The sequence below is a fragment of the Xenopus laevis genome, chromosome 6L (genome assembly GCF_017654675.1).
Source record: "Xenopus laevis strain J_2021 chromosome 6L, Xenopus_laevis_v10.1, whole genome shotgun sequence".
In the NCBI taxonomy this organism is placed as follows: domain Eukaryota; kingdom Metazoa; phylum Chordata; class Amphibia; order Anura; family Pipidae; genus Xenopus; species Xenopus laevis.
Genome location: NC_054381.1, coordinates 62,501 through 84,296, shown reverse-complemented (window position 1 = coordinate 84,296; position 21,796 = coordinate 62,501). Strand labels below are relative to the sequence as shown.

General features: G+C 47.8%; 1 protein-coding gene across 3 annotated transcripts in view; it reads left to right on the top strand.

Annotated features, from left to right (window-relative positions):
• The first annotated feature begins 48 nt into the window (after positions 1-48).
• LOC100653495 (haspin) overlaps positions 49-21,796 on the top strand; it is a 23,610-nt gene continuing 1,862 nt past the window's right edge. Inside the window, exons 1-14 of one of the 3 annotated variants that reach the window (XM_018241244.2) lie at positions 49-206; positions 2,810-3,121; positions 10,089-10,211; positions 11,194-11,314; positions 13,843-15,465; positions 15,875-16,076; positions 16,156-16,256; positions 16,517-16,723; positions 16,968-17,053; positions 18,402-18,464; positions 19,246-19,337; positions 19,676-19,749; positions 20,950-21,038; positions 21,112-21,254. In XM_018241244.2, coding sequence (XP_018096733.1) covers positions 2,919-3,121; positions 10,089-10,211; positions 11,194-11,314; positions 13,843-15,465; positions 15,875-16,076; positions 16,156-16,256; positions 16,517-16,723; positions 16,968-17,053; positions 18,402-18,464; positions 19,246-19,337; positions 19,676-19,749; positions 20,950-21,038; positions 21,112-21,254 — 3,127 coding nt within the window. In that variant the 5' untranslated portion in view covers positions 49-206; positions 2,810-2,918. 3 annotated transcript variants of the gene reach the window in all.

Sequence of the window (21,796 nt, the reverse complement as noted above, 5' to 3'; positions counted from 1 at the left end):
GGAGGATGCGCCGGACGTCAGCTGACTTGAGCGGGAAGTTTGAATTTTGCAAGAAAGAGGAAGTGACTCTAAACAGCCGCGGTCTAGGGGCCGGAGCGGAATGGTCTGTGTCTATCCTGGGAACAATCCGTGTGTGTTAGTTACACTGTAGTGTTAGTATTGCTGCTTAAAGGAACAGTAACATCAAAACATGAAAGTGATTTAAAGTAAGTGATGTCTCCCCCCCCCACTCGCTCTCCTGAGGCTGTCTCCCCCCACTCGCTCTCGCTGCTCCCCCCACTCGCTCTCCTGAGTGCTGTCTCCCCCCACTCGCTCTCCTGAGTGCTGTCTCCCCCCCACTCGCTCTCCTGAGTGCTGTCTCCCCCGCCACTCGCTCTCCTGAGTGCTGTCTCCCCCCCACTCGCTCTCCTGAGTGCTGTCTGCCCCCCACTCGCTCTCCTGAGTGCTGTCTCCCCCCCACTCGCTCTCCTGAGTGCTGTCTCCCCCCACTCGCTCTCCCTGAGTGCTGTCTCCCCCCCACTCGCTCTCCTGAGTGCTGTCTCCCCCCACTCGCTCTCCTGAGTGCTGTCTCCCCCCACTCGCTCTCCTGAGTGCTGTCTCCCCCCCACTCGCTCTCCTGAGTGCTGTCTCCCCCCCCACTCGCTCTCCTGAGCTGTCTCCCCCCCACTCGCTCTCCTGAGTGCTGTCTCCCCCCCACTCGCTCTCCTGAGTGCTGTCTCCCCCCCACTCGCTCTCCTGAGTGCCTGTCTCCCCCCCACTCGCTCTCCTGAGTGCTGTCTCCCCCCCCACTCGCTCTCCTGAGTGCTGTCTCCCCCACTCGCTCTCCTGAGTGCTGTTCCCCCCCACTCGCTCTCTGAGTGCTGTCTCCCCCCACTCGCTCTCCTGAGTGCTGTCTCCCCCCCACTCGCTCTCCTGAGTGCTGTCTCCCCCCCACTCGCTCTCCTGAGTGCTGTCTCCCCCCCACTCGCTCTCCTGAGTGCTGTCTCCCCCCCACTCGCTCTCCTGAGTGCTGTCTCCCCCCCACTCGCTCTCCTGAGTGCTGTCTCCCCCCCACTCGCTCTCCTGAGTGCTGTCTCCCCCCCACTCGCTCTCCTGAGTGCTGTCTCCCCCACTCGCTCTCCTGAGTGCGTCTCCCCCCACTCGCTCTCCTGAGTGCTGTCTCCCCCCCCACTCGCTCTCCTGAGTGCTGTTCTCCCCCCCCACTCGCTCTCCTGAGTGCTGTCTCCCCCCCCACTCGCTCTCCTGAGTGCTGTTCTCCCCCCCCACTCGCTCTCCATGAGTGCTGTCTCCCCCCCCACTCGCTCTCCTGAGTGCTGTCTCCCCCCCCACTCGCTCTCCGGTGAGTGCTGTCTTCCCCCCCCAACGTCGCTCTCCTGAGTGCTGTCTCCCCCCCCACTCGCTCATCCTGAGTGCTCTTGTCGCCCCCCACTCGCTCTCGCCTGAGTGCTGTCTCCCCCCACTCGCTCTTCCTGAAGTGCTGTCTCCCCCCCCATCGCCGTCTCTGAGTGCTGTCTCCCCCCACATCGCATCTGCCTGAGTGCTGTCTCCCCCCCCATCGCTCTCCCTGAAGCGGCTGTCTCCCCCCCCACTCGCTCTCCTGAGTTGCTGTCTCCCCCCCGCTCGCCTCTCCTGAGTGCTGGCTCCCCCCCAGCTCGCTCGTCCTGACGTGCTGTCCTTCCCCCCACTCGCTCTCCTGAGTGCTGTCTCCCACCACTCGCTCTTCCTGAGTGCTGTTCCTCCCCCCCCACTCGCTCTCCTGAGTGCTGTCTCCCCCCCACTCGCTCTCCTGAGTGCTGTCTCTCCCCCACTCTGCTCTCCCTAGAGTGCTGTCTCCCCCCCCACTCGCTCTCCTGAGTGCTGTCTCCCCCCACGCGCTCTCCTGAGTGCTGTCTCCCCCCACGCGCTCTCCTGAGTGGCTGTCTCCCCCCCACTCGCTCTCCTGAGTGCTGTTCTCCCCCCCACTCGCTCTCCTGAGTGCTGTCCTCCCCCCCACTCGCTCTCCTGAGTGCTGTCTCCCCCCCCACTCGCTCTCCTGAGTGCTGTCTCCCCCCACTCGCTCTCCTGAGTGCTGTCTCCCCCCCACTCGCTCTCCTGAGTGCTGTCTCCCCCCCCACTCGCTCTCCTGGAGTGCTGTCTCCCCCCACTCGCTCTCCTGAGTGCTGTCTCCCCCCCCACTCCTCTCCTGAGTGCTGTCTCCCCCCCCACTCGCTCTCCTGAGTGCTGTCTCCCCCCCCACTCGCTCTCCCTGAGTGCTGTCTCCCCCCCCACTCGCTCTCCTGAGTCTCCTCCCCCCCAACGTCCGCTCTCCCTGAGTGCTGTATCCCCCCACTCGCTCTCCTGAGTGCTGTCTCCCCCCCCACTCGCTCTCCTGAGTGCTGTCTCCCCCCCACTCGCTCTCCTGAGTGCTGTCTCGCTCTCCTGACTGTCTCCCCCCCCACTCGCTCTCCCTGAGTGCTGTCTCCCCCCCACTCGCTCTCCTGAGTGCTGTCTCCCCCCCTGTCTCCCCCCCCCACTCGCTCTCCTGAGTGCTGTCTCCCCCCCCACTCGCTCTCCTGAGTGCTGTCTCCCCCCCCACTCGCTCTCCTGAGTGCTGTCTCCCCCCCCACACTCGCTCTCCTGAGTGCTGTCTTCCCCCCCACGCGCTCTCCTGAGTGCTGTCTCCCCCCCACTCGCTCTCCTGAGTGCTGTCTCCCCCCCAACTCGCTCTCCTGAGTGCTGTCTCCCCCCCACTCGCTCTCCTGAGTGCTGTCTCCCCCCCACTCGCTCTCCTGAATGCTGTTTCCTACTTTGTATCTTTTTCTGGTTTCAGTGCAGGAGATAAAAGGGAAACTCTGGACATTTTAATAAAACTGTGTTCTTCTCTGTCGTCACTCATGTTGGGACACGTATGTTCCTGATCACGTGTCTGTGCTGCAGATATGGCATGTAAACCTCAGAGAAATCAAGGCGGAGTCATAAGGACGTATGGGCGATTACGACCCCTTGAGAGGATTCAGACACAAACCTGGTTTTCTCCAGTAAATCAGAAGCACCTTTTTTCCAGCTCTTCCTCCTCTTCCCTTCTATCAACTTCACATGAACCTTCATCTTCTTCTGACCCAGACTTCGCACCCCACAAAAAGTGAGTCTGACCAGGAATCTTCCGCCTCTCGGTTGTATTGCCTTTTTTTATTGGACTGGTTTGTTCTTAAGGCTCAATATGCCCTTTAACTGTTACATTAAGGACTTCCAGTCTGTCTCCTGGTACTCTCTTGTGTCTATGGCATATAAATGGGGTCCAGTTGGTAAATAGGAATTTTGGGTAGATTCAGATATCCCTTTTAACCCCTATATCTTGTTAGTAGAAATGATGGGACTGTCCGACTTCTCCCAGGGTGCAGGGAGTTACCTGGCAAGCTGATGCTTTATAGTGCTGTTTTGATGATCAGGGTAAACGGCTAAGTGTGAGCCAGTGCTGGTGGCCACAATGGGACTGTTAAGGAGATGCCCAGGCATGGCACATGGTGGCTAGCGGTGGTATCATATGGCCACTGTCCGTCGCAAGGATTTGTCCCCCCCCCCCGCTCCCTTATCCCGCTGCGTCCTTTGTGCCATCCAGTGCCGGCCTGTCTTTCTATCAGTGCAATCTGTCTGGCTCGCTGGCACATTGAATTCACTGCTGATGTATAGCCAGTAGAAATATTCAGGCTACTTACACCCTAAGTGACATCTCTGTTGTGTTCTATGTAAGTGACCTGCCAATTATAATAAATTGGCCAATCACTGATGGAGAAGGACCTGGGTGTACTTGTGCCAGTCAGCAGCAGAAAGATCCAGCAGTGGGTATTGTTCTGTATTAAATGGGGTATAGATTCACTGGGGGGAAACAGTCATTCTTCTCTTTTACACAGCACTGGTAATACCCCATCTAGAATATGCTCTACCATTTTGGCCTCCAGTACACAAACAGGATAGTAATGAAATCGAGAAAGTACAGAGAAGAGCAACTAAGCTGATAAAGGGAATGAAGGGATCAGTTATGGGCAAAGGCAAGTTGTGATTGGTTACACTGGAGAAGAGACCGTCCAGGGGGATATGAATGATCACTATATATAAATATATAAGGGGATATGATCACTATATATAAATATATAAGGGGATATGATCACTATATATAAATATATATAAGGGGATATGATCATCATCATCATCATCATTTATTTATATAGCGCTGTCAAGATACGCAGTGCTTTACTGCAGTTATAGCAAACAGGGAATAAATGGTGGCTAACAGACAAGGATTACAGAGTACAATGGGGTTTACAAACTAAAAGGTTAGGGTACAATTGAGACATTAGGATTATATAAACACTTTGTCATTTTTGATACAGCAATGATTAATTAAGGTACAACGAATAGGCCTCTTTAAACAGATGGGTCTTTAAGGAGCGCTTGAAAGTTTGGAAGGAAGGAGAAAGTCTGACAGTTTGTGGCAGAGAGTTCCAGAGAAAAGCAGAAGCCCGAGTGAAGTCTTGTAGAGGAGAATGGGCAGAAGTGACCAGAGGAGAAGTGAGGCGAAGATCAGAAGCAGAGCGTAGGTTTCGTGAAGGAGTGTATTTGGAGATTAGAGATGAAATATAGGGAGGGGTTTCATTATTAAGGGCCTTGAATGTGAGTGTAAGTAATTTGAATTTGATTCTAGAAGAGATTGGGAGCCAGTGAAGGGACATACAAATGGGAGCAGCTGATGTTGAGCGGCGAGCTAGATGAATGAGTCTAGCGGCCGCGTTTAGAACAGATTGGAGTTGTGAAAGGTGACTTGTTGGAATACCTGTGAGGAGTAAGTTGCAGTAATCAAGGCGGGAGATGATGAGAGACTGAATCAGTGTTTTAGTTGATTCTGAACTGAGATAGGGTCGTATTCGAGCAATGTTGCGCAGTTGAATACGGCAAGATTTTGCAAGTGTTTGAATGTGTGGTGAAAAAGACAGATGAGAGTCTAAGATAACTCCTAGGCAGCCTGTTTGGTGGAATGAAAGGTGGTGTTGTTTACGGTGAGTGATATCTGAGGGACAGGGGAAGATCTTGGAGGAAATATGATGAGTTCTGTTTTAGAAAGGTTCAGTTTCAGGTGGCGCTGTGACATCCAGGAGGAGACAGCAGAAAGACAGTCTGTGACTTGGGAAAGGACAGAATTAGAAAGATCAGGAGTAGACAAGTAGAGTTGGGTGTCATCAGCATAAAGGTGATACTGAAGTCCAAATGACTGAGTTTTCCTAGTGAAGTTGTATAGAGCGAGAACAGCAGGGGGCCAAGAACAGAGCCTTGAGGAACTCCAACAGAGAGTGGGAAAGTAGTAGAAGTAGAGTTAGAGAAGGAAACTTTAAAGGAACGGTCAGACAGATAAGATGTAAACCATGAAGAGCAGTGTCCCGAATGCCAGCTGAGTGTAGAATGTCAAGGAGGAGTGTGTGGTCAACTGTGTCAAAGGCTGCAGAGAGATCTAGTAGAATTAGAATGGAATAATGACCTTTAGACTTTGCCAATAGAAGATCATTGGTTACTTTGGTGAGGGCAGTTTCAGTCGAGTGTGATGGGCGGAAGCCAGATTGCAAGGGGTCGAGGAGGGAGTTGTGAGTGAGATGCTGGATCAGGCGTTTATAAACAAGCCTTTCTAGTAATTTGGAGGCGAATGGAAGAAGGGAGACCAGTCGATAGTTAGTGGGAGAGCTGGGATCAAGGGAAGGTTTTTTGAGGATAGGAGTGATTAGTGCTTGTTTGTATAATGATGGAAAGGTACCAGTAGAGAGTGAAAGATTGAATAGGTGGGTAAGTGCAGGAGAGAGTGTATCAGAGATTGGGTGGAGAAGGCGAGAGGGTATGGGGTCAAGGGAGCAGGTGGTGGGTTTTGAGCTGGCTAGAAGTTTGCTGACTTCCTCTAGAGTTGCAGGGGTGAAGGAGTGCAAAGTAGATGTGAGTGGACTGCACGTTGGTCTGAGATTGTTGTCGGACGGTATGCTCAGCCTAATGAGATCGATTTTTTCATTAAAGAAATGAGCAAGGTCTTGGGCAGTAACATTAATAGGTGGAGGAGGTGGGGGGGGGCATAGGAGTGAGTTAAATGTGGCAAACAGCTGCTGTGGTTTGGAGGACATAGTAGATATTAGATAAGAGAAGTATTGTTCTTTGGCTAATGATAGAGCTCGGTTATAGCAAGAGAGCATGAATTTGAAGTGGATGAAATCAGGATCAGTTCGTGACTTTCTCCATCGTCGCTCAGCTGATCTACTACATCTTCTGAGGTACCGTGTTACACTAGTGTGCCAGGGTTGGGGTTTAGCTGGCCGGCTGTGACGGGTGGTAGAAGGTGCAAGGGAGTCAAGTGCTGTTGAAAGGGCATCGTTGTAGAGAGAAGCTGCCATATTGGGACAGGAGAGAGTATTAATATGAGATATGGATTGTGCTGATACTGTTGATAATTGTGGTTCAAAAGCATTAAGGTTTCTGTACGTATGGGTAGAGAGAGATGGTTGTGAAGGTGCAGGTGAAAGCAGTATCTGAAAGGAGAGTAGATGATGGTCAGACAGAGGGTAGGGAGAGTTTATTAAGTTGGATGGGCAGCATGAGTGGCAGAATATAAGGTCAAGAGCATGACCCTCGATGTGGGTAGGTGAGTCGGTCCACTGAGAGAGACCAAATGAAGCTGTTAGAGAGAGAAGTTTAGAGGTGGCAGCAGAAGCAGAGTTGTCAATGGGGATGTTGAAGTCCCCTAAAATGAGAGCAGGTGTCTCACTGGAGAGAAAGTATGGAAGCCAGGCAGCAAAGTGATCCAAGAAGGTGGAGTAGGGACCTGGGGGGCGATATATGACAGCAACACGCAGAGAGATTGGAGAAAACAAACGTATGCTGTGGACTTCAAAAGAAGTGAAGGAGAGAGAAGACGGTGTAGTTAGATTTTGAAACCTGCATTTGGGAGAGAGAAGAAATCCCACCCCACCGCCATGACGGCCATCCGGTCTAGGAGTGTGAGTAAGTGAGAAGCCTCCATAGCAGAGGGCAGCAGGTGAAGCAGTGTCTGAGGGGGAGAGCCATGTTTCAGTGATTGCAAGAAGGTGAAGAGATTTAGATATAAAGAGGTCATGGACTGCTGTTAGTTTATTGCAGATTGACCGTGCATTCCAGAGGGCACATGAGAAAGGTATGGAGGGTGCTGGTTTTATGTGAATTAGGTTTGCAATATTAGAAGTACGTAAAGTCTGAGAGACTGGAAAAGACCTTGTTGAATGCCTGAGAGTAGGAATAAGTGAGGGTACAAATGAGTGAGTTGGACCAGGGTTTGGGGAGACGTCCCCAGCTGCAAGTAACAGTAATAATGAGAGTGAGACAAGGTGTGACCTAGATTTGACAGTGCGAGCAGTGTATTGTTTGATGGAATGAGAGGGGATAATAGATTTAACAATACAAGATAGTGTGCTTAGATTGAGAGAGGGTGATGGGAGCAGTGAAGAGGAGATTTCAATTTCAGGATAGTTTGATGGATGTTGGAGTGCAGAGGATATATGCAGAAGTATAGAGGAGAGAGAGAAAAAGAAGGCAATCAAATTAAACATAGTTAGACAGTATAATCCGGCTTATCTTGTTGATAGTAGAATTGATGAGCAGTGATGTCCAGTGTTTGCTTGGAGATTCCAGTCCAACTCTGATCCAACTGCTGTCCAACTCTGTCTAACTCTATATGTTGTACTTAAACTTCTGTACTTTAACTTGATAGACTTAAGTTGTTAAATCTGCCATGGCTCTCCTGCCATGCTCACCCCTGCTATGCTTCCCCTAGAATGAATGTCCTGATATACAGCAAGAGGGTCACATGGGTGAGGGCCAGCAATTGATTAATTAAGACAAGTTAAAGACAGAAGAATCTCTGAGTCTGGTCATCTAACAGACATCGATAGCAATAAAATGATATCTATATATATCACTATATATAAATATATATAAGGGGGAGATGATCACTATATATAAATATATAAGGGGGAGATGATCGCTATATATAAATATATAAGGGAGATATGATCACTATATATAAGGGGGATATGATCACTATATATAAATATATAAGGGGGAGATGATCACTATATATAAATATATAAGGGGGAGATGATCACTATATATAAATATATAAGGGAGATATGATCACTATATATAAGGGGGATATGATCACTATATATAAATATATAAGGGGGAGATGATCACTATATATAAATATATAAGGGGGAGATGATCACTATATATAAATATATAAGGGAGATATGATCACTATATATAAGGGGGATATGATCACTATATATAATCCCTCTTGCTGAACTGCATCTTTCCCCATAGCTTCAGCTAGCTCGGGTCTGTTTCTTTGGCAGCTTTGCTTAGCGTTAGCAGGAACCCATGCTCATTAATGTAACAGACAGTTGCTTTATCCAACCCCCGAACTAAACACACCCCCAAGGTTGTCTATTTGCTCTGTAGGTCTCTGGGAATAGTGTTTGGAGTGCGTGTATCCCAATAATACACTAGGGGTAGTAGAGAATAGTGTCTTGAGTGCGTGTATACCAATAACACAGTAGGGGGAGTAGGGAATAGTGTCTGGAGTGCATGTATCCCAATAACACACTAGGGGGAGTAGGGAATAGTGTCTGGAGTGCGTGTATCCCAATAACACACTAGGGGGAGTAGGGAATAGTGTCTGGAGTGCGTGTATCCCAATAACACACTAGGGGGAGTAGGGAATAGAATCTGCAGTGTGTGTATCCCAATAACACACTAGGAGGAGTAGGGAATAGTGTCGAGTGCATGTATCCCACTAACACACTAGGGGGAGTAGGGAATAGTGTCTGGAGTGTGTGTATCCCAATAACACACTAGGGGGAGTAGGGAATAGTGTCTGGAGTGCGTGTATCCCAATAATACATTAGGGGAGTAGGGAATAGTGTCTGCAGTGTGTGTATCCCAATAACCCACTAGGGGGAGTAGGGAATAGTGTCTGGAGTGTGTGTATCACAATAACCCACTAGGGGGAGTAGGGAATAGTGTCTGGAGTGCGTGTATCCCAATAACACACTAGGGGGAGTAGGGAATAGTGTCTGCAGTGTGTGTATCCCAATAACACACTAGGGGGAGAAGCGAATAGTGTCTGCCATGCGTGTATCCCAATAACACACTAGGGGTAGTAGGGAATAGAATCTGCAGTGTGTGTATCCCAATAACATACTAGGGGGAGTAGGGAATTGTGTCTGGAGTGCGTGTATCCCAATAACACACTAGGGGGAGTAGGGAATAGTGTCTGGAGTGCGTGTATCCCAATAACATACTAGGGGGAGTAGGGAATTGTGTCTGCAGTGTGTGTATCCCAATAACACACTAGGGGGAGTAGGGAAAAGTGTCTGGAGTGTGTGTATCACAATAACCCACTAGGGGGAGTAGGGAATAGTGTCTGGAGTGCGTGTATCCCAATAACACACTAGGGGGAGTAGGGAATAGTGTCTGCAGTGCGTGTATCCCAATAACACACTAGGGGGAGAAGCGAATAGTGTCTGCCGTGCGTGTATCCCAATAACACACTAGGGGCAGTAGGGAATAGAATCTGCAGTGTGTGTATCCCAATAACACACTAGGGGGAGTAGGGAATAGTGTCTGGAGTGCGTGTATCCCAATAACATACTAGGGGGAGTAGGGAATTGTGTCTGGAGTGTGTGTATCCCAATAACACACTAGGGGGAGTAGGGAATAGTGTCTGCAGCGTGTGTATCCCAATAACACACTAGGGGGAGTAGGGAATAGAATCTGCAGTGTGTGTATCCCACTAACACACTAGGGGGAGTAGGGAATAGTGTCTGGAGTGTGTGTATCCCAATAACACACTAGGGGGAGTAGAGAATAGTGTCTGGAGTGTGTTTGTATCCCAATAACACACTAGGGGCCACCTGACCGCTCCACATTGTATAATAGGCAATTTTGGGGCCACCTGACAGCTCTACATTGTGTAATAGGCCTTTCCTCCTCAGTTTTTTTTGTGGGAGTAAAGCTTCTCTGTACCCCTTCTTTCTCCCCTGTTCTAGAAAGAGAGCTAAAGCTTGTCCAGTAAAGAAGGCTAAGGAGACGGCCTACAGAAGAGGAAAGAAAGGGCGGAGCAATATCCCTGCTGATGTGGGGGAGAAAGAGAATGGACCACCTTCTGAAAGGTGAGTGGCATGAAAGCTGCACATGAACCAGACCCTGTCACTACTAATGGGCTCATTGAGAACCCAATATTGCTGTTACCATTGCATGGAAATCTGCTCTTTGTGTAGGGGCCCATTCTCTGCATGGCCATTGGGTCCGGGATTATACATTCTAGGTACCAATTAAGACTGCCCTGCTATTTACTATATCTCTATAGTAGTGATGTGCGGGCCGACCCGATATCGGCCGGGTTCGGGTCGACCTCGCAGGCGGGTGCCGGTTGAGCTCTTCTCCTGCTCTCCCTGCCCGCCTCCTTAAAATGCCAGCATCCGTGTTCCGGTTTTATAGTCTCGCGTCTGCTCGCCTGCCCCTTTTGTGACATCATCGGTGGCGCGGGTCTATAAAAGGACCCCGAAGGCGCGGGCGGCAGCAGGGCGGGTTAGAGTCAGGGGCGAGTTAGAGTCAGGTGCGGGTCAGGAAAACCTTGACCCGCACATCACTACTCTATAGAGCCTCCCATGTACCCCTTACATTTATCAACATTGAATCTCATTTGCCACTTAGCTGCCCAGATTGCCAGTTTGTCAAGATCCTGTTGCAAGTGCCACATCTTGGATGGAATTAATTGGGCTGGATAGTTTTGTGGCATCTGCAAACACTAATACATTACTTACAATACCCTTCCCTAGGTCATTAATGAACAAGTTAAATAAAATTGGCCCCAAAACCGAGCCCTGAGGGGCCCCGCTAAGAACCTTACTTTAAGTAGAGAATGTCCCATTAACAAACCACCCTCTGTAGCCGATCCTGTAGCCAGTTTCCTATCCATGTACATTACCCAACAGACTTTGGGCTAGAAAGCAGTTGTCTTTGCAGTACTCTATCAAATGTCTTCCTCCTGCACCAGACAGCCTAGTCAATATGTTCCATGATCCCACTTCTAACCCTGTTTCTTGTACATAGCACATATCCATAACTGCCTCCTGCTCTCCTGTTTTCTAGGAACCCGGCTTCCTCACTCACTGTCTCAACGCCTTTTAGAAAGTTTGTGACTGTCCGACGTAAGGCGCCAACCCGCTGCAATTCAGTAAAGCATGGGAGGAGAACCCAGGCCCAGAATAAGGTACAACTGTAGAAGAATATTTCTTTGCTCTACTCCTTACTCCTACATAGACTCCCACCGGACAATTGCCCTAACTCTTTACTCTCATGCAGATTCTGTCCAGCAGAGTTCACAGGCGCGCAGTCTTCTTCTCTTCGGTAATCTTCGGGAATGCACAGTTGGAGTAATTTTTCTGTTTCGTAACAACTGTGCATGCTCCAAATCTCGCGGAAAATGTCATTTTGCCGGTCTCATTCCGAAGATTACCGAAGCGGCTGAAGATGGTGCCCAAGAACTTCACTGTACAGAATCTGCATGGAGGGGTTGTCGGAATTGGACCAGAGTAGTATAATGTAATTACTAATACAAGTGCCAACTTGTTGTCTAGGGGTATGAGAACAATCTCCAGGCTCGTAGTATTTGTATAAAAATAGGAATATTTAATGCTTTGTTCAATGAACAAGGAACAGTATAGATTACAATGGAATGAAAATGAGCAAAAACAGGCACAGGGAACTAGCGTGAGATGTTTACTGCTGTCCCCTCAATCCTACTGACTCCCTCAATACCACTGTCCCCAGGCCAGACTTTCTTATCCACCTTTGGTCCGGAGAAAATCACTCCTCCAGAAAAGGTGGCTTTGATGTTTTACAGACCCAACCGTTGTTTACACATAAACAATAGCATGCACCCCCTGGCAATGCAAGTTAGCTATTTACCACAACTGCACAATTTGTACCTTGTGTCCACGCCATATATTATAAATATAATGTAATACAGGTATAATATAAGGATATAAACGCCACACACTCCCTAAAGGGGTAAGTAAACAGTTAGGGGCGTTTGCCGGGGGGGGGGCAAAGCTAGGCTGGGGTGGGAGGAGTGTCTCTGTAGGGTAGGGGGTAGGGTTTTTTGTTTTTTTAATTAAGGGTTTGTTTCTACTTTAAAGACTTTGTCCCTCCTCCTGTAAGATGCCATCAGGGTGTTCTATCCCCACCAACTGCTTCACCTAAAGAAGAAGGAAAGCTACTGAGGCAGATTAATGCCAATAGATTAGCTGCTAGAATTCTATATTTATTCTGCAGAATGCTATACCATACCAGAGTAAACCGCTCTAGAAACTCTATCTGGTTATTTTGAATAGCAGCTGCCATATTAGCTTGGTGTGACATCACTTCCTGCCTTTCTCTCCCTGCTCACTCATAGCTCTGAGCTCAGATTACAGCAGGGAGGGGAAGAGGGAGAGAGGCGCAAACTGCGCATGCTCCAAGCCCTAGCCCTGGAACTGAAAACAGGAAGACTGATACAGAAGCCCATGTGTACACAATAGAAGGAAAGAAATGGGTTTCTTTTGACTCAGAGGACTCAGAGCAGCATTATTTTGAGGGTTTACTGGTGTATTCATATAGACCTTTCTGATAAAGCTGATGAAATTTTAGCCTTTCCTTCTCCTTTAAAGACTTTGTCCATTCTCCTGTAAGCTGTCATTAGGATGTTCTAGCCCTATTTCCTACTCAAGTTAAGGCCTTGCATAGGCCAACGAATGCTGTCAATTCAGGGCCCTCAGACAGGCCTGCCTGGTGATCTCAGCCTGGAAATTGGGCAGGTTTAAAAACCCCATGAGACTAGGGCTACATTGATGTGGCACTCATCCACTACCTGCATTCCCATCATGATCCGATCCCTGAGGTGGGCATGTTAGGGAAAGACCTGCTTGTTAGGCAACCTCACCAGTTGAGTGGATCTTTAAATGTATGGCCAGCATTAGCCTTTGCAGAAAGAATCCCAAGGCACACAGGATAATTGCAAGCAAGCTGCCTTGCGTGTTTATTGTGAAGTGCAACGTTTCGGGGTCACGCCCCTTTCTCAAGCATATGGAACACAGGGCAAAGGGTGAATATAAAGCATTTGATATGCAAATTAAGTATTGTCCAACAACCAATGATAGATAAAGCATTTGATATGCAAATAAAGTATTATACAACAACCAATGATAGATCATTCCAAAGTGTGGGTCATCAGTGTGTCAGTGATCCTGCAAAAATTAGTGAAAAAAATATTCTAGCTTCATAAAAACATTACTATCATAAAACATTGAAGTATATAAATATACAAAGATAAAATACCTTAGTAGAAAAATACATTAATAGAAAAATGAAGTTGCCAAGTGCATTCTAGTGAACCAATCAGAAGTATAAAACAGACATAAATACAAAATGACATTTACAATAAAAATAAGTGAATTAACACTTCTTACCGTAAACGAAGGGAGAGCAAGATATAGAAGGGAATAATATAGCATTCATCTGGAAGACAAATAAAGCCAAAGAAATTATTATAAAGAATTATTATAAAAAACAGGCCATATTAAATTCCTCATTTACACCAGCATTAGCCTTTCCCAGAGTAACCCATCAGCAGCATTTTCTAGTTGGGTCCATTGCTTGACCATAGAGACCAGTCCTGAGTGGAGCCATTCCACAACACATTCCAAATATCCTCGCTATTGGTACAGGCCCCTCTAAGGTGTTCCTGTGTTTCCCTTCCAGGTCCAGCACACTACAATCTCTTCTGACTCTACCTGTGACTTTGAATTGTCCCGCCCCTTCCTGAGAAAGAAGAGGAAGCTGTGTCCAGACATTCGTAGTATTCTGAACTCCCCCACAGAGATAAGCCACAGCCCCCTCCAGAAATCCCCCCTGCTCTCTAGCACCCCATCTGTGCTCCTCAGGGCTGGCCCACGAGCAAGGGGAGCAGTTGGGAAGCAGCAGATCCTGTGTGAGACTTTGGAAGAGAGCGTGGTGAGGAGCTGCCCTAAAGTTGAGGATCCTCAGGTGTACGAGCAGCTGGAAACATTCAACACAAGTGAAGAGGATTATGAACCAATAAGAAGTCAGAAGAGCAGGAGGACCACCCGAGTACAACGTCTGAGAAGCGCCCATTGTGCAAAGGATACCAGAACTGGGCCAGACTTTATAAGCTGCCAGTCAAACCAGAGAGGTGTCTCATCCCACTATGCAGAACCAAGGCCTCATGGGAAGGGGGTGTCCCAGAGATCAGAGTCCTGCCTCCTTCTTTCCTCTTTTGCCCCTGTCACGCTTTCTTCTTGTGCCTCCCAGTCTGTCATCTGCCTGGATGAGGAGCACCATAATGGAGTGCCCCAGGGGCCACGTGGCAACAGTCAAGTTTTGTACCTGAGCTCAGAACTCTTCTCCGAGGATGATGATCACAGCAAGACTCCCAGCCATAGTCGCACTTGGGATTGTGTGGCTGAGACCAGTGATCAGATTCTGCAGGAGATAACTTCCCATGAGCCACCATTGGTTTTGTCCTTGATGGGTGCCCCTTTGGACATAAGGTCCCTTAAAAGAATGCAACCTTTTGTGAGATTAAATGCTGACTCTGTGATGCAATATTTCCAAAGCCGCAACGGACCTTCTGTTTCTTTGTTGACAAATACTCAAGCAGAGAATCATATTGCAGTGCCAAAGTACCAGGCATTCAATCATACAGTGGTGCCACCGAGCAAGGATGGGGATCATGTGACCAGCTCTCCGTGCCACACCAATAAGGGTGCAAGGAGCCAGGAGCACAGTGCCCGCTCATGGCATGAAATGCAGCCAAACTCTGCAACAAAATGTTTCCTTCAAAGTGGAAGTGTGACACCGAGTATCCAGGACGGAGAGAACCTTCCCACTGATCCTCTACTAACTCAGCAGCACCAGGGGAACAGTCTTGATAACTATAAGCCTACAACTCACCAGGGCAGCTCCCACCCCCCTACACATTCTTCTCTTTGTCACATGCACATGGTGGTGCACCTCGACCCAAACTCAGTGACAAAGTACTTACTGCAGAGAAGCACCCTGCCCTTGGATCCCCCGCATGAGGGCAACCTACCCACTCCTTGTCCCAGTGACGGGCAATTACCCAAGAGGAGGAATATCTCCCCTTTATTAGAATCAATAACCAAAACTCCAAATCTTGCAGAAAGTCGCACTGAGAGAAAAGTTCAGAGCTGCAGCACCCGGGCTCAGGCGTCTGTGGGGACTGGGAGGAAAGTCTGTATTAGCGGTTTCAGTGCCAAAAGGTGGGGAAGTCGCCTTAAGAAAACAAGGACACAGCAACAACTCTTCCAAGACAGCGAGTTGTCTTTACGCGCATTTAAGGAGGTAATTGGACTAGAGGAAGGTATTTGTATGGGCACAGTTATGGCCTGGTGGGAGATAATTATGGGCACATACGGGGAGCTACGTAAGCAGTGCACAAATAAGGTAAAGGTGGTTGTTGCTGTACAGAAGAAAGCGCTGTAAGGGTGTTGTAAAGGCATGAGATTTGTATCCCTTAGCTCATAACAAGGTTACAGATATATAGAAACATTGGGGTAACAGTTACCCTGCTATTGTTCCAGGGGTATCCAGGGTACAAATAAGCACTCACCCCAAATCTCCTCCTAACTGACCTTCAGACTGGGCCCCCTTAGCTCATAACAAGGTTACAGATATATGCAAACATTGGGGTAACCTTTATCCCTGCCAGGGGTACCCAGTTAACATGTTGGTCTGTTGTCTCTCTCATTAGCTGGACCCCTCAATGGCTGCTGCACAGTCTCCATGCTCTCTCCTCCTTTCTTCTTCTCTGTGGAATTCCTCCTTCATGAACTCCTCAGCTTTAATGAACATGAGTCTGTCTCCAGGAACCTCAGGCCCAAGGGACCCCCAGAGGGAACGTGGACATTGGCTGCGGCTGAGAGCTGCTCTGTCCCTGCACCGCAAGAAGAAAGGTTGTGCTTTAGTTTCTGCTCCTGGAGGTAGAAATAAGTGTGTGTGTGTGTGTGTGTAACAATTCTGTCCATTCCACAGTACAAGCCACTGACCCATGGATTCGCCCTGCTGATAGAAGCCTTGCTCTTCAGTCACCACCAAGTGTCAATGTCTCTTTGGCTTCACAGACCTCATCTCTGGTACCATGAACCCCAACTCATCTGATTCATTATTAATCTCTGTCCATCATCCCTCCCCATCCCATAAGCCTCATTGCCCTTTATTATCCTTGATTGACCTGATCCTCATTCCGCACCGTCTGTGCTTCTCTCATTCACATTTCCCTCAGATCCATCGTTCTCTACATATCCGCATTCTCCTCCCCCATTCTCTCCCTCCATGTTCTCCTAGATCCAATACTGTGTAGGTTTTTGTTTGACTTTGTGTCATATGTCCGCAGCTTCTTCTCTCCTCACGGTGCTTGTCTGCCTGTGCCGATGATCTTAGCGATGCAGAGAAGGTGTTCCTGGAATGTCAGCAGGACGGGCCAATCTCTTTTAGCAGCTGTCTGACCCAAGCCCAACTTGCCCTTAGCCAGAAGATTGGAGAGGGGGCGTATGGAGAAGTCTTCAGGACATGTAGAGGGGAGCAGCAGGTGGCCCTTAAGGTACCCCACTTCTCTTGCATAACGTTTTCCAGTATAAGGGTGTTCTGCTGGTGGTGCTGGGTGTTCGTTCAGCAAGTCAGTGGAAATCCACATAGTGTAGCCCTTCAACATGACTTTCATCTCATGGAAACAAATGTAACTGTCTGTAATAATAACTCTTAAACTCTTTCCTACCCCCAACATAAAACCAGTCACAAAATGTCCTTCTCTACCCAGCTCTCATTTTCTTTCTCATATCTGCCAGGTCATCCCCATCGAGGGCAATCACAGGGTTAATGGGGAGGAGCAGAAATGTTTCTCCGAAATTCTTCCAGAAATTATCATCTCTAAGTGAGTATTGGTAAAATGTGCCATTGTGTGTACACTTGTCTATTATAAGGGCTAATGTACCCCCTACTGTAAATGATAAGGATATTAGAAGTCTGTTCTGTGACCATATAAAGACACAAGGCTGCAGGCCTACAGGGAACTCTGAGTATCACTCATGTATTATAAGGGAAAATGTACCCCCTACTGTAAATGATAAGGATATTAGAAGTCACTGGACCATTAGGAGCAAACCCTAGATTGATGTTGAACTATGAGTAATACAGTAACTCTTCACTCACTTTAAAACATTAAACTTGCATCGTAAGTTAGGTTTAAAAAAAAAAGTCCATCAAGTTCAACCTTACGTCTATATATAACCTGCCTAACTGCCAGTTGATCCACAGGAAGGAAAAATTTGAAGCCTCTCCAATTTGTCTCAGAGCGGGGATAATTCCTTCCTGACTCCAAGATGCAATGGGACCAGTCTCTGGATCAACTTGTACTATGAGCTATCTCCCATATCCCTGTATTCCCTCACTTGCTATACACCATCCAACCCCTTCTTATATGGAATTCTCTCCCTGAATCAGTTGTACAGGCTGATACATTAGATAGGTACAAGGAAGGGTCGGATGCTTTATTCACCAGTAGCTCCTCCCAGCAGACAGGAGGGAGCCAATGAGATTAGAGGAGGGAAAGGGGTGTTACAGGGAGAGCTGGGAAGTGAATCAGGGGTACAGGCTGATACATTAGATAGGTACAAGGAAGGGTCGGATGCTTTATTCACCAGTAGCTCCTCCCAGCAGACAGGAGGGAGCCAATGAGATTAGAGGAGGGAAAGGGGTGTTACAGGGAGAGCTGGGAAGTGAATCAGGGGTACAGGCTGATACATTAGATAGGGGTACAGGCTGATACATTAGATAAGTACAAGGAAGGGTCGGATGCTTTATTCACCAGTAGCTCCTCCCAGCAGACAGGAGGGAGCCAATTAGATTAGAGGAGGGAAAGGGGTGTTACAGGGAGAGCTGGGAAGTGAATGAGGGGTACAGGCTGATACATTAGATAGGTACAAGAAGGGGTTGGATGGTGTTTAGCAAGTGAGGGAATACAGGGTTATGGGAAATAGCTCATAGTACAAGTTGATCCAGGGACTAGTCCGATTGCCATTTTGTAGTCAGGAAGGAATTTTTCCCCCTCTGAGGCAAATTGGAGAGGCTTCAGATGGGTTTTTTGCCTTCCTCTGGTAGTTAATAAAAAAAAAAAAAAAAAGTTGAACTCGATGGACATGTCTTTTTTCAACCTTACTTACTATGTTACTATGAATCAGAGCACTAACCTGATCTATTTTTTTTATGTTTCCCCCCCCCAGAGAGCTGAGTTTGCTGAATGAAGGGGAAGAGAATCAAACCAGTGGCTTTATCAGGCTACACTCGTGAGTCCTGCCTGTCCTTGCGCACGTAGAGCCCCATTATTAACTGATGACTTGATCTTTCCTCTCTACCCCTGCCTATCCACACCATGCCCCATGTGCTTTACCTGACCTACCATTTAGCTCTCTGCCCTGCCACTCCTCCTCCATGCCATGTGCCAGTTTTTTCTGCCTTGCTTCATCCACTTCTTTCTTTAGTCCTCTGTCATCCTCCTGCCCCTTCATCTGCCACCATGCCCTCCTCCCTCATCTGCCACCATGCCCTCCTCCCTCATCTGCCACCATGCCCTCCTCCCTCATCTGCCACCATGCCCTCCTCCCTCATCTGCCACCATGCCCTCCTCCCTCATCTGCCACCATGCCCTCCTCCCTCATCTGCCACCATGCCCTCCTCCTGCCCCTTCATCTGCCGCCATGCCCTCGTCCTGCTCCCTCATCTGCCGCCATGCCCTCGTCCGTCATCTGCTGCCATGCCTCTTCCGGCTCCCTCATCTGCCGCCATCCCTCCTCCCTCATCTGCCGCCATGCCTCCTTGCTCCCTCATCTGCCGCCATGCCTCCTTGCTCCCTCATCTGCCACCATGCCCTCCTCCCTCATGTGCCGCAGTGCCATCCTCCTGCTCCCTCATCTGCCGCCATTCCCTCCTGCCACCATACCCTCCTCCCTAATCTGCCGCCATTCCCTCCTCCCGCATCTGTTTATCTCTCTCTCTTTTTCTTTCTCCTTTTCTCTCTCTCTCCCCCCCCCCTTTCCTTCCCTTAGTGAGTGCAGTTTCTGTTTGCAGGGCCCATTGTGTGAAGGGCTGCTACCCCCCAGAGCTACTTCATGCATGGGACCATTTTGCTGATGAAAAGGGGACAGAGAATGAGAGGCCTGGTAAGAAAAATATTCTTGTGTTGTTAATAATCAGCCTTCTGCCTGCATTAATCTTGCCTGCTCTGTCTTATTATATATAATACATAGCCTTCTCCATTTTTTTTATACATAGCATAAGTCTGCCCAATTCTTCTATATCCCAATTTTTTTCTTTCTTTCTACACAATTCCCTCTCTGTGTTCTTCCTGCTCCTCTCCCTGCTACCTTTGCCTTGTGTTACTTGCCAATTGCTTTGTTTATTTTGCCCTGCCCGTTCTGATGTGATGTCCCTTCTTCTTCTGATACTCGGCCTCCTGCTGCCCCTTCTGTCTCCCATTTGGTTCTTCTCTGGCTTATAGACATGTTCAACTCCGAGCAGCTTTTTATGATTCTGGAATTTGAATTTGGAGGAACTGATCTGGAAAACTGCCAGGTAAGTGCTCCATTGCTGAATTGTGCTTCGTACAGGGGGAATACCTATGTACCATTGTTTTATTTCTCTGTACAGACTATGAGCAAAGTTAGTGTTATGGGACTGTTCCTGCTGAATTGTGCTTAGTACAGGGAATACCTATGTACCATAGTTTTATGGGATCTCTCTGTACAGACTATGAGCAAACTTAGGGACTGTTCCTGCTGAATTGTGCTTAGTACAGGGAATACCTATGTACCATAGTTTTATGGTATCTCTCTGTACAGACTATGAGCAAACTTAGGGACTGTTCCTGCTGAATTGTGCTTAGTACAGGGAATACCTATGTACCATAGTTTTATGGGATCTCTCTGTACAGACTATGAGCAAACTTAGGGACTGTTCCTGCTGAATTGTGCTTAGTACAGGGAATACCTATGTACCATAGTTTTATGGTATCTCTCTGTACAGACTATGAGCAAACTTAGGGACTGTTCCTGCTGAATTGTGCTTAGTACAGGGAATACCTATGTACCATAGTTTTATGGGATCTCTCTGTACAGACTATGAGCAACTTAGGGACTGTTCCTGCTGAATTGTGCTTAGTACAGGGAATACCTATGTACCATAGTTTTATGGGATCTCTCTGTACAGACTATGAGCAAACTTAGGGACTGTTCCTGCTGAATTGTGCTTAGTACAGGGAATACCTATGTACCATAGTTTTATGGGATCTCTCTGTACAGACTATGAGCAAACTTAGGGACTGTTCCTGCTGAATTGTGCTTAGTACAGGGAATACCTATGCTGCCATAGTTTTATGGGATCTCTCTGTACAGACTATGAGCAAACTTAGGGACTGTTCCTGCTGAATTGTGCTTAGTACAGGGAATACCTATGTACCATAGTTTTATGGGATCTCTCTGTACAGACTATGAGCAAACTTAGGGGACTGTTCCTGATGAATTGTGCTTAGTACAGGGGAATAACTATGTACCATGGTTTTGTGGGATGTCTCTGTAGAGGTTCCTCCTATAGGAGGTGTGGTTTTTTCCTATAGGACACAGTGAAACTGTTTAGTGATGTAACAATTAGATGAATTGTGTTGAGTATGATGGCGGTGGGGTAAGTGCAGGTGGGAGGTTGCTGATTGGCAGCAGAGGGTATTGTGATGTGTATATGATGTAAATATGATGTAAATATGATGTGTGTACTTTGCAGCTCCCCTCGGTGGTGGTATCACGCAGTATATTGCATCAGGTGACTGCGGCATTGGCTGTTGCTGAAGAGGAGCTGAGATTCGAACATCGGTGAGTGAGTTTTTGTGCCCCCCGTTAGTGCCAGACACTTCAGAAACTAAGTCTGATTTGCTCCTACCCTTAGAGATCTGCACTGGGGCAATTTGCTAATAGAGAAGTGTCCGTCTCCGAGTGTAACTGCCTCTCTGCACGGAGATACAATCACCATCCCCACATGTGGGGTGCAAGTGAAAATTATCGACTACACACTGTCTCGCCTTGATAAAGGTAAGTGGCCTGGCTGCTACTGAGCTCTATGGGGTCCGTTTACTAAAGTGCGTTAAAAATATTCGCACAATATATAGACAGAATTTTCGCCAAATATGTTATCACGAGTTTACTAACCTGCGGTAAATATAAATTTGCGAATATACTTGCGCAAGAATAATTGTTCGCCAGTTATCGCATTCGCTGAAAATAACGCTACGTACACATTAACGCATGGTTTACTAAACAGCGAAATGTGCTAAAGACAAAATTAACGCCAGAATATTCGCAAACTTTTACCGCCACCTATGTAGTGGCGTAAAAGTATTTTTTTCGCCAGAAAATTCTCAAGGGGCAGGAAATATCCCTCTACACTTCCTCTACACTTTTTTGGTTTCATTGTGATTGGCTACATTAAACTGTGCATTTCTATGAAGCAAAGAGATTAACTGGTATGATTTCTTGTTGCTATGATTCTATTGGCTGAAGGGTTTATATGATGCAGACATGTTTGATTGGTGTTACTCTGGTAATGTTGTTGGATGGTCTAATCATCAGTCAAT